Source organism: Gossypium arboreum, chromosome 11 (assembly GCF_025698485.1).
Source record: "Gossypium arboreum isolate Shixiya-1 chromosome 11, ASM2569848v2, whole genome shotgun sequence".
In the NCBI taxonomy this organism is placed as follows: Eukaryota; Viridiplantae; Streptophyta; class Magnoliopsida; order Malvales; family Malvaceae; genus Gossypium; species Gossypium arboreum.
Window position 1 is genome coordinate 109,064,521 of NC_069080.1, and position 22,370 is coordinate 109,086,890.

General features: G+C 32.0%; 1 protein-coding gene across 4 annotated transcripts; it reads left to right on the forward strand.

Moving 5' to 3' along the window:
- Positions 1-7,717: 7,717 nt before the first annotated feature.
- Positions 7,718-12,588, forward strand: LOC108470863 (protein SET DOMAIN GROUP 40-like). Of its 4 annotated transcripts, XR_001869420.2 has the most exons (6): positions 7,718-8,032; positions 8,132-8,267; positions 8,386-8,526; positions 9,818-9,883; positions 11,602-11,687; positions 12,340-12,588. XR_001869420.2 is itself a non-coding variant. In XM_017772361.2 (5 exons), the coding sequence occupies exons 1-5, from the start codon at positions 7,980-7,982 to the stop codon at positions 11,605-11,607; spliced, it is 402 nt and encodes a 133-aa protein (XP_017627850.2). In that variant the 5' UTR covers positions 7,718-7,979; the 3' UTR covers positions 11,608-11,869. The 4 variants fall into 4 exon arrangements, 2 of the variants coding, with proteins under 2 accessions (XP_017627850.2, XP_017627848.2); XM_017772361.2 differs by lacking the exon at positions 12,340-12,588 and having other exon boundaries at positions 11,602-11,869; XM_017772359.2 differs by lacking the exon at positions 11,602-11,687 and having other exon boundaries at positions 7,723-8,032.
- Positions 12,589-22,370: the final 9,782 nt, after the last annotated feature.

Genomic DNA, 22,370 nt, shown 5'->3' on the forward strand with positions numbered 1-22,370 from the left:
CAATCTTGCAAACGACAGATTGAGAGTTGATAACTTGTGATTATTTTGTAGATGCATCTGTTCAAATCATATAATATCAAAACCATCCACATGTTCGATGAATGAACCCATATTCGTTTTAGAAATGCAAGATATTAAATATCAACTTTAGTTAGTGAGTTTCTAATAATCAATTTTCATTGAAAACAAACTGTAACACCCGAAACCCAGCCTATACGTTATGGCCGAATCTAGTGATGTCATAAGGAATGAGTTTTGAAAATAGTGTTGTTACGATAAATCAACCAAGTTTTATAATTATCACTGATAACGTTATTTAATGAATTCATTTACCAAAACAATATTTGCAACGGAGCTTTTAAAACCGTTATGTTTTGAAAAATCCAGATTGTACTTTGGGAAAAACCTTTGATTTCGTAAAACTGTAATTTTAGTCAAATGTCGCTGTAAAAGTAAAAGCATAACAAACCAAATAAAAACCAAAACAGTCCAGAAAGTCCAAATAATATAAAACTCTCGAAATTAACCTTTAAAGAAAATAAATCGGAACCCTTAATTAACTCAGTTCATTGACTAGTGATCACCACAAGACTCCATCGCACTGATCCGCCACGGTCTGTGGATTACTTGAATAGAACAGACAATAGATGTGAGTTTATGTAAACTAAGTGTGCAACCCACAGAAATCAAACATACAAGCATACAAATTTAGACACACAGTCAGAAGCAGATACAGTTTCAGATTCAGAATCAGATCTAGATTCAGATTACAGATACAAATATGCATAAGTCTTACCCCCACCCTCTACACACCATCTTCGACCATCCCATCACACCATGTGGGGTTTAAAACACCCACCCATCCCTACAAACCATATTGTGCCTTTAAGACACATATCAGAATGTATATGCAGCCAAGCTGCCAGAATATAGGCGATTAACGCCTATCAGATACTTTCTCCATACATATAAATCCCTACCCTAATAACTAATACGAAAATTAGATGCAGATATAACATGCTCAACATGCTTAATACGGATATCATATACACATACATCAATATATTCAAGCATACATTTAGTATTCTACACAGTTCAGTCTAGTAGAATGTTTTAACATACAATTTAAGGTATAGTTAGCCCTTACCGACCTTACAGTAGGCCCATAGTCGATCGAAACGACCCAAGCGACCTATATGACCCCAGGGAAAATTTCAAAAATTATGGGCCCACATGCCCGTGTGGGCCCATACGCCCAGATTGGCCTTTGCCCGTGTGGCCCACACGGCCATACTCGAGCCAGCACATGGCTGTATGCTACGCACGGCCATGCCTTCGTCGACCACATAGCCGTGTCTCACACATGGCCATCCACACGGGCGACCATACACCCGTGTGGCGTCGATAGTTTCATTTTTTGGCTTTTGTCGAAGCCTCGTTTTCTGTGTTTCAGGTACACACCTGGTAGCGTTTTGATGAGAATACTATCCCGAGCCTTCCAATACCTAAAAATAGCATACCAAACACCGATTTAGCGACTACATTTACTAATTTGTCAACCATAAATCGATCAAAACTTGACTTACCGACGAAAGAAAATACCGCTAACACCGATCCAACAATCAAAACGAAAATCATAGTTTGTCGACTTCTCCTACACCACAAAATACAACAACGATTCAACCTTCAGAAAATAATGATAAGAAGAATACAAACGGAAACCCACTTATCGATTACCCAAAAAAAACAAGGATTAGTAACGCCCCAATAGCAAGGATTAACAATAGAAGCAAGAATGGAACAAAAGTTTACTTCGCCAGCAAGAGAAGAAAACGGCAAGAATAGAAAATAGGGATTTTGTTTTTTGGAAAAGAAAAGAAGAACATCAAAAGCCAACGGAATTTTGGGAAAATAACAAAAAATAAAAATCAATTTTGATTTGCCCTAACTTCCCACTAACCCCTTAATCTCAACACTTCAGCATTTTAGTTCTACCAAAACTCTGTCTGAATTCCGAGCAAAAGTAAATACCTACACTAACGCAGGAATTCGAAGACAGGACCTCCAACACACCAACTCCCTTACCAGTCAAACTAGTAGGCTCATTCTGATATAGAATTACAGGCAATTAAATATAAGCCTACTGAACAAAGATAAGGCTTAAATCCAAAAATAACAAAAATTGCTAAAGGTAATGTACAGGCCCAAATTTACCTTGGCCCAAGAATAGCAACCAAAATAAAATAATAATAAAATACAAAAGTCCAAGTTTTTTTACATACAAGCCCAATTTGTAAAATGAAAATAACCTACGATCCAAAATTACAAGGCCCAAATAGCCCAAAACCAAAAACATTTTCAGCCAAAAACTAGAAAACCTAGCTGCAAGGAGCGCCGCTACCCTCACCTCCGTACCCTCCGTACAACCTTTAGCACTGCCCTCGCCATGTCGCCTCTGTACCTGCACAGGCACAAGACAGCAAGGGCAGAGAATAGCAACACAAAAGAACAAAAAAAAAAGACAAAAAGAAAACTTTGTATTTGTTTTTTCCTTTTCGACTATAAAAAGCCACAAACACATTTGTATATTTTTTTACGCACAATAGAGAAATCAAAATACAAAAATAGTATTCTGAATAGAGAATCTTTTTTCTAAAGGTGGTTTTTTTCTTTTCTGCTTTCCTTTTCATTTTTTATTTCGTTTATTTTTAAAGAAAACAAAAAAAAAATATAAAAGAAGATAATCGAAACCTTACTGTCGTTCTCGCATCGGGCCGCTGTAGGTGGCTGAGGTTTGTCAATTCCGATTAAAATCGATTTCCAATAGGTTCGGAGACTAAAAAAAAAGGGTTTTTTTTTATTTTTTCGACCGCTGTAGATGGCGGCGCCATCGCTGGCGGCCACCATTGTAGTTCGGGAATCGAAGTATTACTGACCATGGGGGCTTTCGAAAGAGGAGTTGAGAGATTTTTTCAAATTTTCTTGGTTTTGAAGGCTGAAAATGAATTTTTTGTAAAACTTTTTAGCTTTTATAAGTGCACAAATCGGCGCCGTTTTGGTGCCAGTGCGCATAGGCCAAAACGACGTCGTTTTCAGCTGGATCAGACTGACTAGACCCAAACCACCTAGGATCTGCGTGTTTTTGGGCAAATGGTCTATTTGCTTCATGAGTCCTTCCGCCTTTTAATTATTTTACAGTTCGATTTTCTTTATTTTTTAATTTGGCCTAATGATTTCACTTTTATTTCATTTTAGTCCTGCATAAAGTGCCGCATTTTGGAGGGCGAGGATATTTTCCCTTTGGTCCCTCCATTTCATTCGCGCATTGCAATATGATCCCCTATTTTACTTTATTTCGACTCTTTGCCCCATTACATTCCATTCGATTTTCAATCTAGTCCTTTTTTCATTTATTTTATTATAATTTAGACTTTGAATTTTATTTTAATCCCGATCCAATCCTTTATTTACTTAACTTCAATCTCTTATTTTATATGCATGATTGTTCTGTTTTATTTTATTTATTTATTTATCTTCTTTTAATATTTAAATTGTTATTATTTTCATTTTATTTGCATTCTATATTTTTATGCCTTTATTTATTTTTCCTTCCGTTATTATTGTTACTATTATCATATTATTTATTCATCTATTTCTTATATTATATATCCCTCATATATATATTAAAGATTTTAATGCTTACATTCTCTTCATTTAAATATTTGTTATTCTTATTATTTTCTCGCTACTAATATTTATTTATTTGTCCATCTATCTATTATTTGTTTCTTTTATATATTTTCTCGTCTTTCCCTTTTATTGTTTTCCTTTTTTATTTTACTTATTTGTTATTATTATCATATTATTAAATTAATTAGTTTTGCATTATTATTACTATTACTATTATATTTCTTTTACATTTATTTACCTACTTTTTTTACAAACATTTATTTTATCATTTATTTATTTGTATCCTTTTATATAATTTTAAAACTTTAGATCTTTATTATTATATTATTATTACTATCATCATCATTATTATTAATATTATTATTTTTAATTTGTTTTACACAATATATATTTATTCATTTGATATTAGGTCTTAGCTTCAAATTTTCAGTTTTTATTCTTATTATTTGTCTTTTGGCTTGTTTATTTTACTCTATTTTCGATCTTCATATTTTCATTTATATTATCACATTTATTCTTATTTTGTTATGCATATCAACATTGTAATCCATTTTACATTCTGCTACCAAATTGTGTTACATCTTACCCGACACATTAGACTTTGTTTTTTAAAGTAATCGATACTCCGTATTTTGAAATTCGAAAGGTCGTTCCCTAACTTACGGGGTTTCGACTTTCTCGATGAATCCAAATACCCGAATATTTTTTAAGCATAAATAAATTTTAAATAATCTCAGGAATTACGAAAAGATCATGTTCTAACTTACGGAATATGATTTCTTTCTAAAACCGAGATAATTGAATGCCTTTTAAATGATTTTTTTCGGCGTTTATTCTCAATTCAGGGATTTAAGACATCGTGTCTTAACTTACAAGACGTAATTCTCTTCCTCGATTAACGTGAAATATGCCCTTTTTCTCAGAAAATTTCCAATCACACGATATTTTAAACAAAGGATCGTATTTTAAATCTCTTCAAGATTTTCAATTCTCGACACTAAAGAACACGAAGTAATCAACTAGGTACCAATTTTGGGCGTTATGAGGGTGCTAATCCTTCCTAGTGCGCAACCGACTCCCGAACCCATCTTTCTGAATTTCGTAGACCAAAAGTGTTGTTTTAATAAATCAAATCGTTTATTAAAAACAACCATCTTATGCGGTGACCCGATCACACCTCATCAAAAAGGATTGGTGGCGACTCTCACGTTCGTTTTGTTTTCAAAATCAAAGTCGACCCCCTTTTAAAAAAAAAGGTTTTGACAGGTAAGGCTTGAACTTGGGACCTCTCACACACACCCAGAACACTTAACTACTAAAGCAGATATACACTTGTGTAAAAATTTTACAGAAGCAGAAATAAGAAAATTAGGGCGTTACACAAACAACATATGAGAATTATTTTAAATTAAAGAATCTTCTGGCTCTTTAATGAATGTCCATATGAATTTTTAATTAATTTTTGCATCGTATATGATCCATGATGGTCTAACTGGTCACGCCAAGTAGTAAATGCATTTGTATCAGTAAACTTCTGGTTTACTTTAACATGTGTTTCAATTGTTCTAAATTGTAACAAATTAATAATTTTACTATCATTCATTTTACTTTGTATCCACATATAAGTTCTATTGTGACATTTACTACTGGAAATGTCTAAATCAATGTGAATATTATAATGTCACTAAGTCAAAAAAATAAATATAATTTCTAAACAATTATATGCAATATTCGCTTCAGGGAATATGCCAAAATCTTCAAATATCTTAAAAAAATTGTAACTTCAGGTGCATCCAACCATAATGAGCTTTAGATAGAATTATCATATTTTATTGCTTATAAATAGATCTTTCACAGTCAAATATTTTGCTTCCAACCCCTTAATGTGAAATATAATATTTTCCTCAGTCAAAATCTCAATATAAGATCCATTATAAATGATACATTGTTATATCTATGTTTTAGATGCTTTAATGTTGTATGAATTGTGATTGACTCTTTGGATGTATTCGACAAAGTTTTGACAAGTGAAAAATCCCGGTTGAACCTTAGGAATAGAATAGGATACAAGTGACATGTCAGTAGGAACCCATGTGTATATGCGATTATGTAATTCGGGTGCTGGTCTCGTATGTCCTACCAGTGGTTGGGTAGTCCGGCATGTGTTGCGGATACCTGACAGCTTGTGTGAACAGCACTGTGTAGCTACGTCCTGACTAACAGCTTGTGTGAGTAGACCTGTGAATAGCTCAAAAACAAGCCTATATGTATTATGAGATATGAGGTAGCTTCGGCTACATATATGGTACTTGTGTGCAAGATTTCTAAGTATCCATTAATATTATGAGTGTTCAACGAGAATGTCAAAGTTGTGAAAGGATACGGTTATGTTGTGAGTTGGTACAAGTATGTACGTAAACACTACAGGAAAATATGGCTTTAGCGGCGTTTTTAGTGGCGTTTAATCAAAAAACACCACAAAAATTGTAAAATACAGAGCAATAGCGGCGTTTTACCAAAAACGCCTCTAAAAACAGAGCAATAGCGGCGTTTTAGCAAAAAACACCGCTAAAAACAGAGCAATAGCGGCGTTTGCGGTAAAACGCCGCTAAAAACCAGAGCATTAGCGGCGCTTTTAATAAAACGCCACTAAAAACCAGAGCATTAGCGGCGCTTTCGGTAAAACGCCACTAAAAACCAGAGCATTAGTGGCGCTTTTGCTAAAACGCCGCTAAAAGTCATATAACCTTTAAAACTCTAAACCCTAAAAAAATCATAAACACTAATCTATAACCCTAAAACAATAATTATTAAAAATTATGGTTATAAAATATATTAAATATTTTCTTAAATAATCGTAAAAAGAGATAGTATTGAATTTAAAATATTGAATTAATTATCATTATAGTTTAAGGTTTATGGTTTAAGATATATGGTTTAAGGTTTAATGTTTAGGAGTTAATTAGTATTTGAAGGTTTAAGATGAATTATGGGTTTAGAGATTATGGTTTAGGGTTTAGGGTTGGAGTTTAAGGTGTAAGGGTTTGGGGTTAAGGGTTAAGGGTTTAGTGTTTATGGGATAGGGGTTAAGAGGTTTAGGGTTTAGATTAATTAGTATTTTTAATTATATATTAAATGATTTCTTATATAATTGTAAAAGAGATTATATTAATTTGAATATATTAAACTTATGATTATAGTTTAAATTATTTAAGAGATAATAGATAAACTTTATATATATATATATTAAATGGTTTAAGATTTAATTTAAAATATTTTCATATATTAAAAATAATTCAATTCAAATTAATTCCTCTACACTTAATTTATTTAAGTGAAATTTAAACTTAAAATTTAGTCCTTATATTTTAATTTGATTAGTTTTAGTCCTTGTATTCTTCAAATCGATCAATTTTATCTTTTGTACTTTTCAAAATTTAAAATTTTAGTCATGATCACTCAAATGATAGCAATTATATATGTTTGGTTAAATTATGCTATTAGTCTTGGTATTGTGCGTAAAGTTGTAGGTTGAGTTTATGTTATCCAATTAGATCATTCTTGGTCCCTATACTTTTCGAATTTTGAAATTTTAATATTGACACAAATGATAACAATTAAATCAAGAATCGGCTTTTTGTGAGTAATATGTTTGTTACATTAGATTTTAGAAATAGCAAAACTTAATGAATTTAATAGCTACCATTTAATTAATACTACAATTTCAAAATTTCAAAATTACAATGACTAAAATAACAAAATTAAAGTAAAATGACTAAATCCACAACTTACATATAATTCAATGACTAATAGAAAAAAATAATAATTAAAAATATTTAACTTGTTTATATTTAAAAATTAATAAATATCAAATGAAAGTAATATGTATATATTTATAAAAAAATTAAAACAATGTCATTAGGTTTAAGTAAATTTAGTTAAGTATATATAAATATAATGTTTTTTAAAAAAACACCTCAAAAAAACATAACTGTTAAACGGGATCGTTTTCCTTTCTAAAATGTTTTCTTTTTTTCATGTCCGACACTAAAACCCCTAATTTTCTCCCCTAAAATCAGTATCCTCAAAACAACCCCAATCTCCCCCCTCCGTTGCCCTTTTCAATAAAGAAACTCTCCAATAGCAGTGTCTCCGTTGTTTGGGTGTCTCTTGCTTCCCCGGCGCCGGAGGAAGAGGTGTGGCTGCTCTCCGGTCGATTAGCAAAGGAGAGTTGCTTTTTAAAGTTCCAAAATCTGCCATAATCACAACTGACTATCTTCTTTCAAGAGATGAAACTTTGTCTCTTGCACTCAAAGCCCATCCTTCTCACTCTTCTACCCAGGTTTGCTTTTGTGTTTCAGTATTCGATATATGTTTTAATCTGCGTTTCAACCAAACACAACGACTAGACTAAAGCAATTTGCCTATTTTCATTTGCAAGGCAGGTATTCACTGTTTGTTTGTTATATGAAATCAATAAAGGAAAGGCTTCTCCATGGCACCCTTATTTTCTATACTTGCCTCGTAGTTATTCCATACTCGCCGCTTTCGGTGAACTTGAAACGCAAGCTTTGCAAGTTCTGTCTCTTATTTTACCTCTTTTTCTTTTGCTTTTGCTTTCTCACATTTGCTTTACTTGTATTTCTTTTTTTCTTTTTTTTTTCTTTCTAACCTTGCTATTTATTTCGTTCTTAGGTGGATTATGCCATCTGGGCTACTCAGAAAGCTGTCACAAAAGCTAAATACGAATGGGAACAAGCCTTCACTCTCATGAAGGAACTTAAGCTTAAGCCTCCACTTCTCACTTTCAGGGCTTGGATTTGGGCTACTGGGACTGTAAGTTCACAGTGTTTATGCTTCTCTGGGTTTTTCTTTATCGGTTTTTATTTATGTTGGACAACTTTAACTTAGACTGTTATGCACATTTCACACGCATGCGTATGGATAAATGTCTGGATAAACAAGCATACATGGGTTCCTAATTTATCTTCTCGTGTCTCTACTTAACATTTTTCTACATATTATTGCTTTGATAAAGGTTCAGATTATTGCTCGGGAAAAAATACCGCAGACTTCCGGAAATATATGTTATTTATGCAAACATTTCTTAGTAAGATAAGATTAAAATTTTGGAGTGTCAAACAAATAATACTATTTGAAAAGTTCAGAATTGGAACAGACTGCTGCTTTAAAGTATCTGTATGGATGGTCACGTCATCACCCAAATTATGGTACTCTTGCGCCACCGGAGCTTGCTAATTCTTTGTATTATGCATATATAAGTACACTAGGGTATAATTCTTTGTTTTTTTGGTTAGTTTTTTTCTTTTGGAACAATGTCTTGATATTGCAATCTTGGTTTGAGTGTAAGCTGCTTCCTCTAATGTTACTGTGGGATAGTTTGCTTATGTTGTGAATGCTGTGATTACAAGAGTGTCTTTTTGCATATGATTTCCATGACTGCAGTGATTATATTTTGGACTTAGAGTTTTACATACGGTGACAGGATATAATTTTCCTTAAGATTATAGAAGCTTATCCCTAACATTACATTTTGGAAATGTTATTGTTATATTTTGATGTTAATCAAAGTGTTTTCTGCCATACATGTGATAACCCAACATGTCAATCTTCTCTGTGCCAAACTCATATGGGTTGCATCATCTTTTCCTCTATTTCTCTTCTTTCTTATCTTTCAATGGTAAAGTGATGCATTGGTGTGTTATACAGCTCTCTTATAGGGTTGAATTATTTACTTGCTCCATCTTTGTAACCTTAGGCTGCTAAAAAGATGCTCCAAATAACATGTTGCACCTAGTTGGATCTTAGAAGACAAACTAGCTCTTCTATTCAGCTCCATGTAATTAGTTATTTGATTTGTTGAAGCTATTGGTTGATTTAGATGATTTGATTATGCACTTCCTCAATTTACATATACCCTTGATCATCTCTTCCAAGATGCCTTTTTTAATGCATTCAGATCTTGCATATGCAGTTTGATTTGTTTAGCCTCTGTTACTGAGATTGTCCATTTAAAATTATTTGATGATAAACTTCCCTTTGCCTGTGGTGGCCATATTTTCAGCACTATTGAATTTAGTCTTTTGGTCTATGTCTGGATCTTTAGGCACTAGATTTGAAGCCAAACTATGTGCGTGCTTGGGCAAACATGGGTATCAGTTACACCAACCAGGTTTGTTATCTCCTGCACTGTTCTCTCATTGTCTTGACATTCATGAAAAGGGAACTGCATTTCTTACTTTATGTCTTCATTTCCTTTTGCATATTAAATTTATGCTTATTAATTAAACAACATAAATGATATTTTTTGATCTCTTTAATTATCTGGGTCCATCCTACATAATAGTCAAATTTATTAATCAGCTAGCCACTATTATTTGTGTGACTTAAGATTGAGTCTGGATTTCAGCAATTTTTAAATGTAGTCAATGTTATTCAGAATTTTTTAATGTAGTCAATGTTATTCAGAATTTTTTAATGTAGTCAATGTTATTCCGGTATAAAATACAGTTGGTACTAATTATATGAGTGCTTACCGGTTGATTTCGCCTTTACCGACCGAAGTATGGTATATCGGTAGATAAAAAAAATGAATTTTAAAATACAATTTTAGATTTAAAGTTAAACATTTTATTCTTTATTTTGGATTTGTAGAAGATTAAAATATGTCATAAGTCCATGTACGCTTTTAAATTTTGAAATTTACTCCCTATACTTTTATTTTCAAGAATTTAGTTTATCTATTTTTAGATTTTAAAACAACGTTAATAATTGGACTTAAATTTTGAATTCGGAAAATATATGGACTAAATTCTAAATTTTTAATAGTAGAAGGATTTAAGGCATATTTTAAATTTTTGAATTATGGATAGTATGGGATGATCTTATTGTTTAATTTATGGAATACTTTTTTACTTGTTCATTTTGAAATTGTTTAGTGCTAGATTGTATTTGCAAGGCTTATTAAAAGTATTTTATATTATTGATTAATATTTTATATTTAATATTTATAAATATTATATATAATTTTTTAAATAACAATAAATATGAAATAAACCAGATAATATTGACTTTATTAATAAAATAAAAACAATCAAATCTATTTAAGTGCATATATTTTTAATCAATTAAAATTATTGTTGGTTTGGTTTTGAAGATCTCTTATCCACAAAGCATAACTCATTCTATAATCCATCAGATTTATGCTTCTTTTTTTTAGTGTTTTTGTTATACTTTTCGGTGTTCAGCCTTATGAAACACTTTTTATATTTGTCTTTTTTAAATCGTTGGATGTTGTCATTTTTTTGATAGTTTATTGCCTGTTATGTGTTTTATTTTTTTTTTCAATTGTTTATTTCCCGTTGATTTAACAACATTTTCTTGCAAATCTTTGAATAATTGAATCCTAGAATATATGTGTTTGAAATTTATTGATGTGGTCTGTGAGTTACCTTTTTGTTGTTTTATGCTGTTTATTATGATTTACTAAATAAGAGAACCTAAATTAAGAAAAAAATAGGTGTCTGAAAAAAATGGTAGTTTTAATTATTGTTTCCTGCTTGAAGTTGAACGCTGTCCATATATGATTTTGAATGTTGGAAATTTGCAGCATTTAATTTCCTACTTGAAGTTGATTAAACCATGCTGTAAATGCAAAACATTTATATGTTGTTCACATGCTAAATTAACTATTAGTGAGCTTAAAATTGATCTATTCAAATGTGTTAAATTCATTGTTCAATGTGATGTTATTTATGCTAATGTATTGAGTATATTAAGTTGTGCAATTTGATGTTATATGTGGCATTAAGTTGACTTGTTAATTGCATATTTTATTATTAATTTGACGTTATATGTGTCATTTATTAACTTTTGTTTCTTTTTTCTCAGGTTTGAGTTTTTGTTGGATGCATGGTCCAGGATTAGTTGAATTCATGCATAGTGGCGACTTGTTTGAGCTAATTGCTGATCTTAAAGTGTGCATTCTATCATTATTTTGTTCTATTTGTATTTTGTTAGATTTCTGGTGTAGTATGATAAGTGCGGTATTTTGTTTGATTGTTATTGATAAACTTTCTATTTGGTGGGATATATATTTATATCATAGATATTATTCTTCTTTTCAATATTTTGATAATGAATTTTAATTTTTTTATAATTTTCATGACTTTTATAATATATATTTTTTAAATTTTATGACCTTTAGCGGTGTTTTTGGGAGAAGTGGCATTTGTGGGAGAAGCGCTGCTAAAGGTCGTTTGTGGGAGAAGCGCCGCTAAAGGTCATGACTTTTAGCGGCATTTTTTTAGATAAACGCCGCAAACTTTAGCGGCGTTTCCTATAGCAGCATTTTTGCGGCGCTTGCAAAAAATGCCGCTAAAAGCCTAAAAAAATGCCGCTAAAAGTCAGTCTTGCTGTAGTGAAAACTCATAAGTAATGAGCTCGATATGTGATGAACTCTTAGTAGGATTATGATTGAGTAAGTTATGATTATGATATTTTGATAATGTGCATGCTAATCTTCATCATGTTAACTGTATGTTAAATGTGTGGTTATAATGCTTATTATTCGTATAGGAGCTTACTAAGCTATATAGCTTACTCCCCTTTCTTTCCCTTGTCTTATAGTGTCACGCTAGCTCGGGGTTTGAAGATTGTCGGAGATCCACTCACACTATCAATAATTATTTTGGTACCAATGAATTCAACATTTTGAGTTATGGCATGTATAAGGGACTTGGTCATTTTATTATGTGTCATAATTGATTTGGCCAAATGTGTTGGCTTATATTGGTTAGTAATTCATTTTGTATAAAGCCATTGGAAATGGGCTAATATTGGCTATAAGTATATTTATAAAATGATGCATTTCATGAATGAGGTGTTGATGTCTTAGTTGTGGATGTTAGTTGTACATATATGCTTGGATTGGTGCTATGTTATGTTGTGTAGGTGTATGCATTAAAGGGTGGCAAAATAGCTTGGTAAATAGCCTTATTTTTGTCCACACGGGTAGACACACGGGCGTGTCCACACGAGCATATGACTTGACCGTGTGTTTTCAATTTGTTCTTGGGTGACAAACAGAGAGTTACACAGGTTCGGGACACAAGCGTGTGTGACCACATGGCCTGCCCACACGGGCGTGTCTCATATCTACATGGGTGTGTGACCCTTGTTTAGTGAAAAATTTTCCAAGTTTTGTAAAATTTTCTAAAGCTCTCAGTTTAGTCTCGAACCACTTCCAAAGCATGCTTTGGGCCTCGTAGGCTCCTAGTAGGGACTTTATGATTAAATGCAAAAAAAATTTAATTTGGATGCAAATGTATAACCCGAAATTGTATGTATATTCGTGTGATAAGTCCGGTAATGCCTCGTACCCTGTTCCGGCATTGAATATGGGTAAGGGGTGTTACAATAACATAACTAAATCCTTCAAATAATAAATAATGTTATAAACATTCAAATAATATGATATAAAATTAAATTCGAGTCTTAATTGAGCTTACAAAAGCTCTTAAGTTGACCCGAGCACAAATAAGGATAAATTTGAAACATTTTCAATAGATAAGGGCACTTATGTAAAACAGGGGTCGCATAACCATGTATATAGGCTGTTTAACTCTTTGAAACTATGTGGATCAATTTGAAAAATTTCATCAAAAGTCACATGGCCGTATGATTAGGCTGTGTAACAAACTGAAATCGTGTTACTCAAAACTTCCCAAATTAAAACAGAGCACACAATTGTGTCACTTACCCAAGTGTGACACATGGCCATGTGTTAGCCTGTGTATGCCAATAAGTACCTCATTATGCAAGTTTCCAAAACAAAATTTCACTTAGGTCATACGTATGCAATAAACAATACTTTAACCTGTCCCAAAATGTACAAATCCATGCCAAAGATATAAAATTTTCCTATATCTAATCAATATGCCTTAAGGCACCTCAATCACATACAATCCAAGTGAAACATCTTAAATCATCTAAATATTTGTGCCAAAACGTTCATTCCATTAATCACCATGCATAAATCATTCATATACTAGCCACAAGTTAGAACCACAATACCACTATTCAAGAGAACACAACCACTTAGCAAGACCTAAAACATACCATATAAGGTTCAAGAACAAGTATTATAAACATATTCAAAACTATTATCATTCAAAATGACTTTTATACATAATAAGCCTATATACAAGCCACAAAACCAACTCTTGAACGATTAAAATTCTACCGAGACAGAAGCTAGATGGTGTAAGCTGCTAGTTGATTTGATCTCCAGCTTCCGCAAAGATCTACAAGACAAAAAAATATAACCGAGTAAGAATTATATATGCATAGTAAGTTCATGGTTGATAAAACGATAAACATATCTTGTTTAACTAATTTAAATTAGTTTCTTTTCGTAACATATTACAACTATAAGATGAGTAATTCATATACAACTATATAATCTGTAAAGTTTATCAAACTATTAAGATTAGTATTGTAACAGACCATACCCGATCCGGTCGTCGGACTCGAGCTAAAAGATATTACAACAGTTAACACAACGGTTAACAAGATCAAACACGTACATTTAATATCAATAAAATTCAATAAATCAACAAATACAAATCATGATTCATGTTTATTATGAATTACAAACAACTCTGATATTTACTTAAGCTTACGAAAACTCTTAACTCGAGTAGGTAACGAAACAATTACAACTTAAGAAAATTAGGTGGCTATCATGACATCTAAGGTCTAGTGTCGCAACATTATAGATAATAAGGATTAGAATGTAAAATTTTGAGTTACAAGGGTGTTGCGACATTGGGGTTCAAAGTCACCACATCAAGCATTAGTGTCCTGACATACACAAGTTGTGACACAACACGAAAAGCAGTAGCCAAAGTTCCAACTTGAAGACCAAAATTCAAAACTCTCAAAATAATCAAACTGGTTTTGCGACATCCGCGGTGTGGTGTCGTGACACTCAAGATAGTTTACTATTTTCACATTTTTAACTCTACATAAAAATAAGTCCAAAACATACCAACTTATCCATTTAGCTATTTTCAAATTCAACGTGCTACAAGGCACCATCACAAACATTACTCAATACCAAAATGATTTCTAATTCATACCAAGTTCAAATAAAATGAAGCAAATGTCATATAAACCATCAAAATGCCATAGCCCCTTTCATCAACAACTAAGCATATGCCAATGCATATATTCATCCATACATTTGACACCAAAAAGAGCTAATGCACATATCATTTCTATGACATTCAAACTACATATCAGCTCAAATACCACATCATTAGCTAACAAGCATGCATCTTTTATGCATTCACAAAACATACCACTTTTACTAAACACTTATATACATGTATAAATTACCCCCATTACATGCCACATAACCCAAAATAAAACATTTACAAAATCTACCAAAGGAAGTCTAGATAGTGTGATCTTCTAGATGATCAGGTCGCCCGGTCCTACAATATAAAAACTACTGGAAAATGAAACAAAGTAAGTTTGAACCGAGCTTGGTAAGTTCATAGGTAGAAAAATGATATAACATACCTTAATATTACAATTTAAAATTTAACAAAACAATTAACTAACACTTAACCTTGTCATCACAACCATTTCAATAGGTGAGTTCATTATATACAAGTCATATAACCATTCAGGCTATACAAGTCCATTCAATACCATATCAAGTCATCATATCACTAATCTCATACACTTTTCCAAGTCATTTATTATTGTATAACACATTACACATATTTACCAGTTATCAAGTCTTTTAACAACAAGATTCAGCCCAATGAAGTAATATGAATAGATACAAATACACAGTTATCCGCCCAAATTACACCAAAATACTTAATCGAGCTAGTCCAACCAAGAACATGTCTGGGCATTGAATGCCTAGCCCGTAGGCTAACATCCCTCCAAAAACACGCCTGGCCACCAAGTGCCAAGCCTGTAGGCTTCACATCCTTCCCCTAGAAATACGCAAGAATCATTGTAAATATAACTCGATAATCCATAACAAATGTTGGATTCTAGCATATTTTGTGTATAATAACATATCATCTATCATCATCTCAACACATATCAATCTCATACAATGTGCAAAATAACTTATTAGCATGCCAATTGTATCCTATCCTATGTTCATCTGGGCACAATACATATTATTGTATAATACTTTTCAATTTAACCCTTTTTCTCACTTTATACCAATTTGTAACAATTTAAACATATATTCAAACATATCATTAATTCACAAATAATCGTAAATATTAAAAACTACATAAAACTATATCTTATGAACTTACCAGGGACAAAACAACAAAGACAGGAGTATTAGGGACTAATATGAAATTTTCTCTTTTCCATGATTATCTATCAGTTCTTGATTTATACAGTAATTTTATTTCAATTTATCAGTCTCAATTACATTATAACTTTCAATTTGGTATATATGACTCTTTATTACATTCTTCATAATTTTCCTAAAGTTTTACATTTTATTCAATTTAGTCCTTAAAACCGAAACAAGCTTATTTTTCACAATTAAGCCTAACACTATGATGCTGAATTCATTACCATATCTAAATAGCTCACAAATAATAGAATTTAAAAGAAATTTATGTCAACTTCAACATATTAACACTTTAGTCCCTAAACTCAAACCTATCCAATTTTTCTTTACAAAATAGTCCTATTTCGACACCAAGCTTCAAACTCAACCATTTACATCTAAAAAGCTTTAAAAAAATCAATGGTAATTTTCAAAACTTTGACAATATTTCAAAATAGTCTTTGGGCTAGCTAGATTAAACTACAACGATCTCAAAAACATAAAATTTATGAAAAACGAATACTCGGAGGACTTACATGCAAGGGATGAATAGCTTGAAATGATTTCCTTTCCCTCAACAATGGTGGCTTTTTGGACAAAACAAGAAAATGAGAAGATGACCACTTTTTGGTTTATATTTTAATTACTCTATTTTATTAATTTAACATTTTTAACAGATATATTTTCAATTAAAACATTACCAACTGTACATTAGGTTTCAATATGGTGTAATTACCATATAAATCCTCCCACTTAAACCATCTAAGCCATTTAGCTAATAAAATCAATATCGATTTTGTCTATTTTCTTTAATTAACTAATTAAACATTAAAAGTGCAGGACCAAACTTTAATACAATACTCTAATAACCTCGTAAACATTAAATAATTAATATTTAAAGACTCACATATTGAAACTGTGGTCTTGAAACCACTATTTTTGATACCATGGAAAATAAGTCGTTATAAGTATCAATTCATCAAAACTAACAAACTAATACATCATTTTGCTCCATCAAGCACAAGAACAAATATAACTGTATAAACACATTCATTTTCGTTTACTATACGGAATCAAACAATGTATTTTCTTTTAAACAGTTGGCCCGATGAACTGAAGGAACAGTTACAGTTACGCGGTAACTACACCACACCAGTAGGCATCGAAGTGCTTTAACAGTAGGCACCGTAGTGCAAAACAATAGGCACTGAAGTGCTGAATAGTTAATATGATAACCCAATTATTCGAATCATTTATAAGTTTGATTTCCTGTTTATCAATTTCAATATCATCAATTCAACCATCAAAATATCATTATATACCTAACATAACAAGATTTATCTAAATCCCAAGTCAATTTCACAATTTTAACAATTTCAACAATTTTCAATTCAGTCCTCTATCACAATAATCAATCAAATTCACACCAATATAATTCGATTAATCATAACCAACTATCAATTCATTTATCAAAATTTCTTACAAAATAATCCATTCAGTATAACAATTTACATTTATTCAGTGTTATGTATCTTTTCATATTTTTATCATATATTTCAAGTCTTATCAAATTAATCTTTTTTATACTAAGGCAATATATATACCTATTAATTTTTACTAAAACAAATCAAAGTATTAGAACTATATTTTGAATTAAAAAATAAACCCCATATGAACTTACTTGGCAAAAACATCAACAAATAAGGCGTCAGGGACTATTTAGCAAATTTCCCTTCTTGTGTATATCCTCTGATTGTTGTAAATCTCGATCTAAACCATAATTTAATTCAATTATCAATTCCAACCACCATTTAACAACATATTAAAGTTATATGATAGTTCAATTTCATCTATCAGATAATCCCTCAAGTTTTACATTTTATTCAATTTAGTTTTTAAAATCGAAACTATCATAATTTTCACATTTAATGCCCATTTTTCATTTTGATTTCAATTTCATCCCTGTACAACCCTCTAAATTCAATAATTATAGAAATTTCATATCAATTTCAAAATATTTTCATTTTAGTCCCTAAACTCAAAACTAACAAAATTCACTTTACAAGACTTATTTTCATTTTTAAGCTTCAAATCCTACCATTAAATATCAAAAACCTCAAAAGCTATCAATGAAAATATTTTAAAACTTTAGCAATATCAAAAAATAACACATGGGTATGCTAGATTAAGCTCCCAAGATCTCAAAAATATAAAAATTATAAGAAAATAACTTGAAATTACCTATTAATTAAAGGACTAAATATGAAAGAGCTTGAAACCCTTTCCTTCTTTTTCTACTGTAGAAGATAATGAATAATAGAGAATGACTTATTTTTCTATAACTTTTTCTTTTATATACTTTAATTAATTTGCTAATTAACTAAATTAGCTTAATTAATCTTAAATATTAATTTTAATTAAGTCAAATAAACTTTAGTGGCTGCACAATGTCTTCCACTATCGGTTGGGATAATAGTAATTGGTCCAATTGTTTAATTGATCCTCCTATTACTTAAAAATTCATAACGATTAACTTTTATGGTTCTTACGATTTAGTCCTCATACCTTAATTAGTCGCTAATTCAGTAAAATTATCCATTCAAAATTCAATTCACCTAAATAAAAAAATCTATAAATACTTCAATAAAAATATTTACAGGCTCGATTTACGGAAATAAGGTCCCAATACCTTATTTTCTAAAACCACTGATTTTAGGGTCAATACACTTATACCTTAAATAACTTTTCACTTAACAAATTCTTCAGACCAAAATCCAATATAATAATATAATTAAATCGTAAATATTAATAGTATTGTTTACTGACTCGATCAGCGGAATACGAGGTTCCGAAACTACCATTTCTAGCACCATTGAAAATGGGTAATTTTTTTTACTTGAAAATAGGTTTGGATACTACGATTTCATCGATTCTTCTAATGCCTATGTAGCTTTCTCAATATCATGAAGATGTCACAAAACTTTTATTAACGATACTTGTTTATTTCGTAGTTCTTTTACTTCCCGAGCTAACACTTTCATTGTTTCTTCTAAATATTATAAATCTGGCTATAATTCAATTTCATACTGTCCTATGAACCCCATTCTGAGCTTTCTTTTCTTATTGAACCGTAGAATCTTTTTCCCAAGACGAAACTTTTATACATCGCCACTAATTTGAGACTCGATATCCTTTCTTTTCCTTATTCGATTACCAGCACAACTATTTCAGATGACAATACATTTTATTACTGCTTAAATGAAATAAATAGATATGACTGTGAATTTCATAAAAGTCATCTCATTTTAAGTCTGAATCTCTGCGTGCACGAAATTAATTTCAAAAACATAAATTTCCGCTATCATTAATATTAAACTCATAAATCTATTCTCTTTCAATTGTTTGAAACTCTACCGGTAAATATCTAACTAAACGGACATAACATTTTCTGCAACAATTTCTCTATCAGTAAAGTTGCCATTAAAAAGCTTTTGTAAAAATGTTTAGAATATTCAACTGATTCAGGAAAGCCACACTCTTCAATGTCATTTTTTCATAGGTTTTTATTCTCAGTGTAACACCCCAAACCCGGCCCAGATGTTATGGCCTATTCTGGCGATGTCACAAATAGGGTGTTTGAAACCTAAGTTTCTACGTTAAATCCATTTTTGTTTAATTACTTTTCTTATATCTTATTAATTAATTAGAATTTTGAAAACGAAGTTCATTGCGGAAGCTTAATAAACAATTTAAGTAATCGCGATATTAGGAAATAAACTTTAGCTTTTGAAAATCGAATCTTTCTACGTCTAGCAGTTATAAATCCATAAAAACCAAATTTAAGCAAAAGCCTCCAAAGTCCGCAAGTTACATCAAAATAAATCAATAATCGTAAAACAGGATAAAAACCATGAAAGTAAAAAACTGTGGTTATTGCTGAGTCCTCTGCCGCACCGATTCGTCTAGGTCTGGGGATTACCTGTGCACATTAAACGAAAAGGTGAGTTTATGTAAACTCAGTGTGTAATCCCTTAGAAACAAACAATAGCAAAGCATAGTGCACAGCCAAACCAATCTTGGGCCTACGCCCTTTCCAATATCAGTAACAGTTTGGGCCTTAGCCCATCTCAGTACAGTATTAAGTATGCAGTAGAGCCTTAGCCTATCACAGTATCAGTATTAGTCATAAATATTTAGTAGCAAAGTCCTACCCAACTAGCCTCTACACACCATCTCCGTCCAACCCTATACTCCATGTGGGGATTAAATCAACCCACCTATCCTTGCACTCCAGATAGTACCGAATGCGGTACATAAACAGTAATTTATAGCTGAGCTGCCAAATATTAGGCTTAAAGCCTTTTAGTACACTTCCTACAAATATCATCATCCCAACCTAATGCAATGCAAACATACAATATGTCATGATTTTATGCAACCATTAGTCATACATATACATACATATATCAGTAATCATACATAGTTAATCATACATCACATACACTCAGATCATACATTTAGGGGTCTAGGTAACGCTTACCGACTCTACAGTAGGTTCACAGTCGACTAGGGTGACCCGTGCAACCCTAGAATCATTCCAGATAAATGGGCTCACACGCTCATCTGGCTTTCTTGTGTGGGCCCACACGGCCCAAATTTGCCTTGGCCATGTGGATTACACGGCCTGGCCCAAAATCCCACATGCCATGTGGCCCACACGGCCCAAATCAGTCCAACCCGTGTGTAGCACACGGCCTGTCTGGCCATTACACGGTCGTGTCAAGCGCGCATGGCCTGGCCTCGTGTGACGTCGACAGTAAGGTTTTCGGCTTTCACTGAAACCTCGTTTTCTATGCAATCGAGTACACATCTGTTATAGATTAGATGCAAAAAGACCTCCGAGCCTTCCAGAACCTATAATTGGCATACAACACTCCAAAATTAGTCACAATTCTTGATTTAGACCGAAACCCAACATCGACAATAATCCAAAAAAGGCATTCAACCTTACCCCAACTATCCCGAAAGATTGTGTTCACATTTCTGCACAGGAGAGCCCCTTACTTCTTGATTTGCTGCTGTCAAAATATCAAATTAGATTCCAACAGAAAGAATCCAAAATTCAGAAATAAACAACAAGAGAACCCCTAATCAAGCCGCAATCAATGCTTACTTACCCACGTAAAAACACAATGCCGAAAAAAGAGGAACAAACTTTGCTGGAACGGAAAAGAAAAGAATAGATTTTGTTTGGAAAGAAAAGGGAAAACGAAAGAGGAAGAAAGGTGAACGTCAATTTTTTTCTACAAGAGAGATTTTTAGGGAAAATTGATTACCCAAATCCCACTAATTCTCTTCCTAACCGCCCACTACTCAGAATTCCACTACCACTGGAACTCTAACATAGAGCAAAGCAAAAATAAAAGCTCATTTGCCTACTACGTAGGGTTTGAACACAGGACCTCCAACGAACCAACACTCCACCTAACCACCAAACCAACAGGCCCATTCTGATATAATTTTACAAATAACTAAATATAAGCCCATTGAACAGAGACAAGGCTTAATTCCAAAAATAATCAAAATTTGCCAAAGGCAGGGCTTGAACTTGGGACCTCTCACACATACCCAAAACACTTAACCACTGAAGCAGATACATAGTTGTGTCAAATACCCAAAAACAAAAAATTAAAAATTTTGGGGCGTTACACTCACTTGTTGAAACCTTAATTTAGTTCGAAAGGAATAACTATTTTTGAAAATTACATATCCTAAGATTTTCTACTTTGCAAAGCCAAAATCTCATATTTGCTGAACTTTGGATACACTTATTTCCCTCGAATAAATTGTAACACTGTTCTTGACACAGATTATGTTCAGTTTCATTTCTCGATTAGATTAAAATGTCATCAATAAATACAATATCAATTCATCTCGATAGAACCGAGAAGCTCTGCTTCAGATTCTTTAACCCAAATAGATTGGCAAAAACTCATGATGTTTGTATCATGTCTGAAAAGTAGTCTTCAATACATATGGTCCATAATTCTGAGCTGATAATAATCTGGTTAAAGGTCAATTTTCGAAATCATTGTAGTTTCTTTTAACTATTCAATCAAGTTGTCAACTCCAAACAATTGATACTTATTCTTCATGATGACTATAATCAATTGTCTGTAGTTAAAACGCAAACTTTGGGTTCCTTCTTTCTTTTTCTCAACAACACTAGAGCATATCAAGGTGATATACTTGATCAAACAAATTAGATTCCCAATCTAATAGT

What these genes read in the sequence shown, in the direction of transcription:
- LOC108470863 (XM_017772359.2), top strand. Translation starts at nt 7,980, where the DNA reads ATGAAACTTTGTCTCTTGCACTCAAAGCCCATCCTTCTCACTCTTCTA. An exon ending in GGATTTGGGCTACTGGGACT is followed by an intron (nt 8,527 to 9,817) that starts GTAAGTTCACAG and finishes CTGGATCTTTAG; the next exon opens with GCACTAGATTTGAAGCCAAA. An exon ending in GTATCAGTTACACCAACCAG is followed by an intron (nt 9,884 to 12,339) that starts GTTTGTTATCTC and finishes CTTGTCTTATAG; the next exon opens with TGTCACGCTAGCTCGGGGTT.